Genomic DNA, 10730 nt, shown 5'->3' with positions numbered 1-10730 from the left:
AATCTGTTGGCCCCAAACTCCCTAGCCTCTTTACCAGGAAAAAATTTTTTTTTTAATTTTAATTTAAAATCCCTTTTTGTAAAACAAAAGCTAGAAAAATTTCTTGGCTGTTTTCAACCCTGTCACATGCCTCCACTAAGGCAATGAGCCTGCTCGCATGGAAAGAGAGCAAGAGAGAAATAAAGGCACAGCTCAAATGTCATCCAGCCACCCGATAAACACATTTTTATTCTTGTTTCCATCACCCAAGGTTTTTAAAGTGGTCAGCTGTGGTTTCCTTCTTGGTAAATGATATTGTCTGAAAAAACACAAGAATACGAGTTTCTCTTTTCTCCTTCCTAACAGTCCCGTCGTACCTGTACTTCTCCAGCAGCCTCTGCCCACTTCTGACCGCACGCCCACCCCTCCTCCATTCCCTCAGCTTCTCTCCCATCGCTGCCCCTTCGCCACCTGGCTTGCACATTCTGAGAGAAGCTGGCCGGAATTCACCATGGTCCCCCCAGTCAAGAGAAACAAGAGCATCAGATGCATCCCCCAAATTGTGTTAGCCCGTGATGCCCATGTCCTGCACCTGCCCCAAGTCAGTACATTATCCCACACCCCAAAACACCCTCTTCAACCTTCTCCTTAAGAGATGGCCACTCCCTCTTCCTTAAAACTCTCTTCTCCTTAGATTTGGCTTGAGTAGTGCCCACACTCACCTGGCTTTCCTCCTCGGCCACTGGCCACCGCCTGCCCTTGGGATCCGAGCCTTCCAAGTTACCCTGTAACTGCTAACGCTCCCCGGGGTTCTGTCCTTGGCTTTCTGTTCCACGTGCCCTCACTGAACAATTTCAACCCCTCTCAATGCTGCAACACCTGCCAAAAGCTCAAAAATCCCCAAACAATCATGTTCCCTTTCCCCTCCTCCTCTTTCTCCTCCTCCCCTTCCTCCCTCCCTCTCCCTCCTCCATCTTTCCGCCCCTACTCGCCTTCTCCCTCTTAATTCCAGACACCTGTATGCAATTGCCTGGTGACTGCTTAACCTAGAAAATGGAAAGCCAGAGAGAGGATAAGGTTGCTAATTTCCTACATTTGAAAGAGTGTCAGGACCACAGGGCAGACCAGGACCACCAAATGGGTAGACTCCAACTCAGTAGAAGGAAGAACTTTCCAACCCATGACACTAGCCATCAGTGGTGGGTTCCTTCAGAGGTAACGAGCTCCCCGTAACCAGAAGTGAGCCAAGAAGATTCCTGCACATACTTCCAGGCTGAACTCAGCACCATCTGTGTTCTCTCCCTATTCTGAGATTGTAATTCTCAGCTCAGCATTCAGAGATTCAGATATATACTAGCTTTTTGGTTGGTTTTAGGATTTTTTTTTTTTTTGAGTACCTAAAAGTACAATTCTTTGCTACAGGATACTGGTTAGAAATCACTGTGCCATTTTCTTTTTATCCAACTATTTTTTAAATAACCATGATTTGTGATTTATCCAACAAACAATTTGTATCGCAAATTAATGTGTCATACACACACTCTAATTTTTAGAGAACAAAAAACTTGGTCATTGACTGAAGGCTTTCAGAGTAAAGCACGGTTTGCAAAGCTCACTGCTTCGGGACAGTGCTGTCTGCTCTAGTCCTATACACTGTTTTAAAAAGTAAGTCACTATTAAAATAATCCTAACTAAATCCTAAAGACCTTTTAAAGGTTCTTTTTTTTTCAATGAGTAGTTTATTTACAATGTCAGTTTCAGGTGTACAGCAAAGTAATTCAGTTATACATATATATACATATATATTTTTTGTTTTCAGACTCTTCTCCATTATATGTTATTACAAGAAATTGAATATAGTTCCGTGCACTATACAGTATGTCCTTGTTGTTTACCTACTTTACAGAGTTACATGTATCTGTTGATCCCAAACTCCTAATTTATCCCTCCCCCACCCTTTCCGCTTCAGAAAACATTGTTTTCTACGTCTGTGAGTCAACTTCTGTTTTGTAAATAAGTTTATTTATATCATTTTTTAGGTTCCACCTATAAGTGATATCATGTGATATTTGTCTTTCTCTGACTTATTTCACTTAATATGATAACCTCTGGGTTCATCCATGTTGCTGCAAATGGCATTATTTCATTTTCTTTGAATACTTTATTCTTTCTTCACCCTAGCCTGGGATGTTGTCAGTCACCCCTAAACACGGCCTGGGCAAATGCTGCTCCATAACCAAAGAAGAATGAATTTGTGCCCATATTTACTGAACATTTTCAAACCGGGCACCATGCTACGAAACAGGGAGGCTGAGGAATAAAACTGTCCTGCCTTCAAAGAGCTCACACCCTAAGGAGAGGGTTGGATCCGTAAGCCAGTGACTGCAGCGAAGGAAGGCAAGTGTGGTGATGTTTGTCAGATAGAACAGGGAAGACTGGGCAGACTGTTTCAGAATAACACCTTGTCTTGATTTTAAAAACCGTATTGCAAAATCTGTATTAAAATACCAGAAATATAAAAGCAAATTGCCATGGGGGAGGGTATAGCTCAGGTGGTAAAGCGCATGCTTAGCATGCACAAGGTCCTGGGTTCATTTCCCAGTACCTCCTCTAAACATAAATAAATAAATAAGCCTAATTACCTCCCCCCAAAAAATAAATTTAAAAAAATTTTTTAAATCTTTAAAAAAAAAAAAGCAAATTGCCACCACCACCACCATATAATCAAATTGTCTCCATCTGTCCATGTTAACCCGTATCACTTACATATGCAATTTTTTCACATTTGCAATATTAGCAGAATAGTTTTATAGTCTGTTATTTTCACTTACTGTATCATTAGTGTTTTTCCATGTCCCTACTTTTGTCCCTTACTCCCAACCTTGCTCCCCCTTGAGATAACCAGTGCTCACAGCCTGGGGAGGGCCCCTTCTACTTTCAGTTTGATTCATCCTAGAGGCACCATATCGGTACCTAAATCAAAACAATTGACTAGCGCCCCACCCCCTTTTCTTGTTCTGTCAAAACCAAATTTCGGCTGTAAAAGACATTCTAATGTCTTTAAGAGAGTATTGTTTTCTCCATCCTTGCTCCAGCAGACCCTATTCCTCTCCCACCCACTTTGCTGGAAATAATTAGGAGGAACTGCAAAGAATAGCTTTTAAAAAGCAAGAGTCCAAATTCACAACAATCCCGTGGATCATAGCAGCAGAGGCTTGTAATTTTCCTCTGTTCAGTTACTCACACACAAGTGCTTTTCTTACTATTTCCTCCTTCCCTCCCTCTGACATATAGGTAACCTCCCCACCTCATGAATTCTGCTTTTACTCAGATTCAGCTGCCTCGTAACCGCATGTGGGCCCACGGAACCTGTCAGTAACACCTCTACTTGGCCATTCTGCCATCCTCCCCAAGTCCCCAGCGGTTCTTGGCTCAGTTTCTCAAGTGCACCTTTTCATGCCAGACACTCCCTGCCTAATAGCCGTGGCGCTGGGGGCAGTAAAGCAAGAGTGGTGGGGTAATGTGGTCTATAACTGCGGAGGAACAGTGGAAGGGACCATTTCTTTAACCCTCGGACAACCTTGGCCATGAGGGCTCCTCGCGGCCAAAGCCACTGTCCTCCATCATGAGGTCCTGCCTTATTCTCACACTTCTTGTGGGGTCTTTCAAAAACAGCTTAAGTGATTTTTTATTGAAATGCTGTGGGGTTGGCTCAGATTTCAGATCGTAAACTTTTTCTTGATTCAGCTTCAATCAGGAGGCAGGGAGATAAGAAGCAATCTGTTCACCTGCCAAAGAGGCCAGGGTGACTTGGGCTGGAGCGTCACAGAGCCGCCAAGGTGCAGCCCCCAGCCCTGGCTCCAGGCTCACCCATGCATGAGGGCAAACCCCCCTGGGGAATAGGCTTCAGAGTCGTGTGTGGGTTCAGGCCACAGTTCTGCCGTTTCCTGGCTGTGTGATCTTGGAGAGGTCCAAAAATTTTGAGTTTTACTTTCCTCATCTCTAAAATGAGGAAATTTTTTGTTGTTAAATGATTTATATAAGTAGTAGTAAAGATGAGAAGATTAAATGGAAAATAGAGTTTAAAATCCTTTCATGCCAATCGAGGGTTATACAATTGCTGATTTAATTCATCTGCCATTTCGTTTTCCGCTCTGCAGAAAATCCTTGTTAACCAAGTAAATGGTCAATTTTCCATCTGACAGGAATAGAAATCAGTCATCAAGTCAGCAACGTCCCTTGGGTTCCGATCTCGGGTCAATAGGCCAGATCTACAGAAGCAAAACTAAAAAATCATTTTGTTTCACAGAGTAGTTTCGTCTCCAAGGACTTCAATCCTAAAAATCTAAGTGAGGGGCTTTAAGGGAAGAAGAAAGGCCTTGCTTAGAGGTATCTAGTTAAAAGGGGCAGGGGGAAAAAAGCCGACAAAGGCATGCTGATTTTTTTTTCTACTTTTATTTATAAAGAACACGGCTCCTCCTCCTGACACAGACACAGACATTCACACACTCCAGGAGGAGCTCACTAAAAACAACAGCAAGGGAGGCAGGGGACGGCGGACCTTACTGAAGACCAGGCTGTGTGCCCAACTCGGGGATCAGGGAATGTTTCCTTAGATGTGACATCTCACCTCAAAGAAAGGAGACCTTGATCTGGAGGGCGCCCCACCCACCCATCAGGCAAAAGCTGCACCCTCAGTCTTCTGCATCGTCAAACTGTCCCGTTTCAAAGACCATCTTGGAATAATGGGGCATCAGCGGCGGTGGATGGTGCCAGCTGGGGTCATAGATCATGTCTCCTTGCGGGGCGCAGCACACCCAAGGTCTGACCTCTTGAGAAAGGCAACCCTGGATGTCGTCAGCATCTGCAGTTTTAAAAGACAGATTAAAGGAAGGAGGGAGGGTGAAAAGGGATAGCTGAAAAATCTAGTGGACAGATCCTTGCACTTTCTTGGCTTAAACACACTCACACACAGAGTCCTTCCCTGAAGAAATGCAAGCACTTTCATTCATTCAACCCACAGTTCTGCGTCTCAGACATCAGTTCTTAGCAGCGCAGAGGAAGCAGCTAGTGGGCAGAACGCTTCTGTCTGCAGCTGCTCAATCCACGTGAAGATGTATGGAGAGAGTAACACTGGGTTGATGCTAAAACTAACCGATACATCATGTAATCAAATGCAAAACTGGCATTTGGCGCGCACCCCCTCCCATATTTAAAGAGAAGCTGTCACAGAAATTTCAGACCTGTGACAGCTATCAGGCTAAGCTCACAGATGTGGGTCCGTCTGCCTATTAAGAGGTTAATCTGGTAGGAGGGTCTCAGAACCCTGGCCAAGGGCCCCAGAAACCCCACACCTACCATATGGATTCCCCTGATCTGCTTTCAGCTCCAAGTCCCAGTCCTCGTTAAAAAGATCAGCAGCCTGTTCCTTGGGTGGGTGGCCAGACAACCCTTCTGACAGCTCCCAGGGATTCAGTTCCCCATCAGAATCTTCATCATCCACAGCAAAGCCTTCCTCTTCAGAATGGGCGCCCTCACCATGGGCAGGACTATCCTGAGGGATGCTCTGTGCTCCATTGGCTAAGAAACCGACAAAATTTTTAAAAAGTCTTTGAACAACTGGCAAACCAGAGGGGGCCTCGTTGTGTGCTTGGGAACTTTGGGGGAGACTTACTAAGAAGACAGCAGTAAAAAAGTGGACAGAGTTCTGTAGTCACCAGAGCACTTAAAAAAAAATTGTTCTGTTTACAGTTTTAGAAGTAGAGTTGATCAATTATTTTCAGTCAGATGCTTTGCCTGAAACAAGGCCATTAATTACCAGGTCTTCTAATTCACATGAGGAGTCAGGCAGCTCATACTTTCAGGCAGTTTAAATGTCAATGAGGCAAAGAGCCTCTGGCAAAGGATAAGCTTTCACATTATAGGCTTGAATTGAATTTTTGCTCTTCTGTCCCTCCCTTCATCCTCATGGAGCAGGTCAGAGGTGAGCCCAGGACAGGGATGGGAGAGGAGGGAGGAAAGCAGCTGGAGAAGCAGAACCCACTGGTCACAATTCCTCTTTCCCTGATATCAGGGAGGGGCTGGAAGGGACAGTTACTAAAGGTCTCAAAAACTGGAAGAAAAGTCTGGGGAGGGATAATGGACCTCCGAGCATATAGTGCTATGGTGATGCCACGTCAGAGCTGGGGAAAGAATCAGCCTTAGAACAGCCATGCTACTAACCCTGTGTAATGACGACACCTATAAGCTATAAAGTTCAGGACCCGGGTTCCGGAGCCCAACTACCTGGGTTCAAATCCTAGCTCTGCCAATTACCAAATGTGTGACTGAGCTGGAATTTTCTCAGCAGACTCAATAACTTCAACACAGGATGACCAGACAACCCCGCAATTCCATTCCTAAATGTGCGCCCAAAAGAAGCGAAACAGGGCTTCAAACAACACATCAACAGGAATGTTCAGGGTGGCACTGCTCACAATCGCCAAGGGGCAGAAACCACCCAAATGCCTCTCAGCTGATGAACGAGTAAACAAAATGTGCTGTCTCCGTCTGATGGAATAATTCGGCCATAAAAAGAAATGAAGTACTGACATCCGCTACAACAGGAACCCTGAAAATATTACGCTGAGTGAAGGAAGTCAGACGTAAAAGGCCACATATCATATGATCCCATGTCTAAGCAAGCCACATGTGCCTGTCCAGAATCGCTAAATCCAGAGGCACAACGCAGGTCTGTTGCAGCCAGGGGCTCATGGGAGCAGGTGATGGGGTGTGACTCCTCGTTAGGTACAGGGTTTCCTTTCGGGGTCATGAGGATGTTCTGGAACTAAACAGTGGTGGTGGCTGCACTGTACTGGGATGGTGCTAAATGCCACTGAGTTGTACACTTTTAAACTGTTAAATGGTAAATATTGTGTTATGTATCTTTTACCACAATTTTAAAAAAACGTTTTGCTCTGGAGCTCAGTTTCCTCATCTCAAATGCAGATAGGATTGCTGTGAGCATTTTAAAAGAAAAAAAGGGAAAGAAACACTTAGAACTGTGCCCGGCCCACAGGGAGTACTCGGTAAGTGGCAGGTGCTATGACTGCTTTATCCAGACCAGCTCTATGCAAGAGAACTTTCTGCAGTGACGGTCACGTACTTGCTATAATCTGTGCCACCCAACGGCTACCACGAGCTACGTGTGACTACTGTACACTTGAAATGTGGCCTGCATGACCAAGGAACTGAATTTTTCATTTTATTTCATTATCATTAACTTAGCTTTAAACAGCAGTTTATAGTGGCAATTACAGTTCCAGATCCTATCATTCCATCTTCAGAACCATCCTCTGATGTAAGTATTATTATCCCCATTTTACAGATAAAGAAAGGATAAGTAATACAAGTCCTCAAAACTCAAGCCCAGGGGTCTGACCCAGAGCTGAAAGTGAAAATAAGTTTGCCTGGCTGCAAAGCCTGTGCTTTGCCCGCAGCCCTAAGCTGTCTTCCTCGGTAGAAGGGATGGGTAAGTCCAGGACTCCCTTAAGGAAGCTCCAATACGGTTTCCAAATAAGGGTTTGGCTGAAAACCTAGGCAGAAAGGGCAACTGGGCAGCGAAGAGGACTGGCTAGAAAGAGGAAGTAAGGGACCAAGATGTCCTCTTGTTGGGACTGTCCCCCTCGTCACTTCATCTCTCCCAACACCCACCCCAGCCCCTGCCATCTACTTGCCTAGTCGGTCAGTGGCCTTCTCAGTCTCTCTCTCTTGAAAGGAAGGGTCAGCTGGGGCAGAGGCAGCCTGCGGGAAGAAGAAACCATTACCCAGGACGTGGGTATCTGGGGTACACCCAGTGTTTCAGGCCCACACCCACTCTCCCATACCCCCCACCCCCCTGCAAAGGTGAGGCTGAGGCAGGGACTCGGCAACCCACATTTCTGCTCTGTCCTGTTAACCTCCACAAGGCTGGAGGGAGAAGGGGCTCGCTTCTTCCTATTCCTGGAGGCATCACCCCTGCCACCAGGATCGCCTGCTGCCTTCCTAGAGGCCAATGAATCTAGTTTACAGTTTGCCAGCAGCTGCAGAGACAGCCTCATGGCTGGGCCCTCTCTTGAAAGGTATGTGTCACAGGCCCTCGGGACCCCTCCTCCAAGCTCAGAGACTCCCACACCCGGGGATGCTGTGGCCCCTCCTCAGAGGGCGGGATTTCAGCAGGCTGCAAAGCCTCTCCTCTGAGCCTGTACATTTCACTCATTCCAACCTTACCGCTTTGCTCCCTCAGCCCTCCAGCTGGGAGCGGTTTCCTGCAGTTGCTACTTCCATGTTCATTTTTACCTTCTCAGTTACTTAACTTTTTACCTAGTTTACAACTCTATCACACTCTCTGTCTCCTGACTGATACATGGGGATAACAGACCTTTGGTTGTTGAAGGGAAATCTTCCCCCAGGGCCAGGCATATGCTTCTAAGCTCCCATCACTCAAAAGTTCTTGAAATCCTATCACCAGTAAGACCTCTTTCTAAGTGGAATAAGAAATGTTCAAGACCTGATTTCAATCCCATTCATTAAGTGTACCTTGGGCACGTCACTTCAGCCACCATGCCTGGGTTTCCTTCTCTGGAAATTGGGGATGACTGTTCTGACCTTATAGGAGGTTGATAATGAGATAACACTTATGAAAACATCTAGCACTGAGCAGGAACAGAACATTTGTTGAATTTAAATCCAACTTTTTTGCCCCTACATCTAAACTGCACTTGGCATCTGCCCCAGTTAGCTTACGACCTAGTCATACCTGGATTTAATGAGTCAATTTAACCTCCTATAGTCAGTGACAACCCTGGTCACTACTGCTGACCAGTAGTGGGAGCTCTCACTTCCACCACTGCAGGAGCCCCTAACTGCCTTCTCACTCACCCACACTGCCCGGCCCTACACTGTTAACCACTACTCTGCTCAAAACCCTCAAAGGCCTGCACTGCTGGAGCACAAAATTCGCCATGGCATCCACACAGACCCCTCATATACCAGCAACCTATGGAGTACAGTCCTCTCTCCCAGCTCTGGGACCCAAGCTCCCAGCCATTTGCCCTGCGCTTCCTCGTCTCCACGCCTTTGCCAGGACCACCAGCCTCTCATCGTGGAGAGGAAGTGCACAAACCTTCCTGCTCCGCCCTGACAAAATCAGTCTCGACCTATCTGCATCCCAAAGTAATTTTCTTTATAAGCCTATCACTACATTTTTCAAATCTTACTTTGGTTAAGTACTTTCTTTGATGCTTAAACAAGCATTCCATTCCTCCATCCAATTAATAGGCGATGGTCCCAGGCACTATGCTAAATGCCGGGTTACCACTAAACAGAGGGTTCCTACCCTCAAGGAGCTCACTGTCTAACACGGATTACTGACTATCAACAAGGGTAGGTGATGACTGTAATAACGAACGGTCTTTGAAAAACCAGGAGATGTCTGGCAAGCAAATGAAAACAAGTTTCTGGAAACCCTGCGTCAAACGCGGCCTTTTGCTTGCAGTAAAGAGAAAAGGAGAGAACGCATGAGACATCATCTGGTGGTGCTCAGGGTTAGCCGAGCATCCCCACCAACGGACATAGATCCTTCAGGGAAAGTCCCTCTCCTCGCCACCGTCACCTGGCCTCAGTCCAGGCCACCCAGCAGCGGCCCCACCATCACCTCCCATCTAGCAAGAACGCAGAGGCGCTCCGGGGCCGGCAGCCAGCCCTCCCCGCCCGGCGCGCCCACCCACGTCCTCTGGGTGCCCCGCCCCGCAGCCCCGCGGCCCGGCCGTTTCCAGCTCGGGCGCGCGCCCAAACGGCGCTCCTCGTTCTCGCGGAGGCCCGAGGCGGGCCCGAGGTGTTTCCCCCAGTGCCGCGGCCCCTCGCCCGGCCAGCCCCGCGAGCCCCGCAACTTCCCGCCCCGGGCCGCAGGTGGTGGCCGCCCCCGGCCCCCGCGCCGCGCTCACCCCCGGGCTGGGGGGCGCCTCGCGTGCGCTCGGCAGCGGCGGACCCCGCGGCGGCTCCGCGGCCCCCAGCGCCTGGGCCCCGGCGATCTGAGGGTCCATGCCGGGCGGCCCGCTGCTCAGCGCCCAGGACGCTGCTCGGACACGTGACGCGCCGGCCTGGCTGCCAGCCCGAGGATACGCCGAGGAGGGGCCAATCAGTCCGGGGTGTTCCCGGCCGGAGGGCGGGGCACGGGGTCACGAGGAAGCCAGGGGCGGGGCGGGGCGGGGCAGGGGGCGGGGCGGAGCAGGGGGCGGAGCGCGCCCGACAGCGAAAGCCCCCTCCCTCCCTTAACGGTCCGCGAATCTGATTTTTGCAGCTCCTGCCGGGATCCCGGGGCTGGATGAATAGCTAGCTGAGTCTAGAATGCCAAGTGTTATCCTTCCCCAACCACACTGGATATGCTTCCGCTTTAAAACCTCAAATTCCTGTTAGAATAGTCAATTACCCAGGTCCACCTGATTGTGTACAAAACTCAGCTCTCTAAACTTTTCATGCTCCAACCCCATCTCACTTGTATCTCTAAATAGGTTTCTCTAAAAGTCCGGCTGGAATTGGACTATTACTCAACCCCAAATGGATGAGACAACTTGGCAGCCCCGTGATTCTCCACCTTGAGTTAATGGCAGTTCTTCAAGTTAACCCATTAGAAACCAGGGTGATCAAAACAGACTCCTACAACCTGCAGACAACCTATAGGATGATACTTGGTCACAGTGACCCTGAGCATCCTGTGTTGTGCCTGTACAGTC

At 48.1% G+C, this 10730-nt stretch overlaps 1 protein-coding gene across 1 annotated transcript; it reads right to left on the bottom strand.

Annotated features, from left to right (window-relative positions):
• Nucleotides 1-4415: 4415 nt before the first annotated feature.
• On the bottom strand, nucleotides 4416-10149 carry COPRS (coordinator of PRMT5 and differentiation stimulator). The gene is made up of 4 exons (XM_074343078.1): nucleotides 9942-10149; nucleotides 7695-7761; nucleotides 5338-5559; nucleotides 4416-4843 (listed from the first exon to the last, which is right to left on the bottom strand). The coding sequence occupies exons 1-4, from the start codon at nucleotides 10038-10040 to the stop codon at nucleotides 4674-4676; spliced, it is 558 nt and encodes a 185-aa protein (XP_074199179.1). The 5' UTR covers nucleotides 10041-10149; the 3' UTR covers nucleotides 4416-4673.
• Nucleotides 10150-10730: the final 581 nt, after the last annotated feature.

This window comes from Camelus bactrianus, chromosome 16, assembly GCF_048773025.1.
Source record: "Camelus bactrianus isolate YW-2024 breed Bactrian camel chromosome 16, ASM4877302v1, whole genome shotgun sequence".
Taxonomy (NCBI): Eukaryota; Metazoa; Chordata; class Mammalia; order Artiodactyla; family Camelidae; genus Camelus; species Camelus bactrianus.
This window is presented reverse-complemented; position numbering and strand designations above follow the sequence as displayed.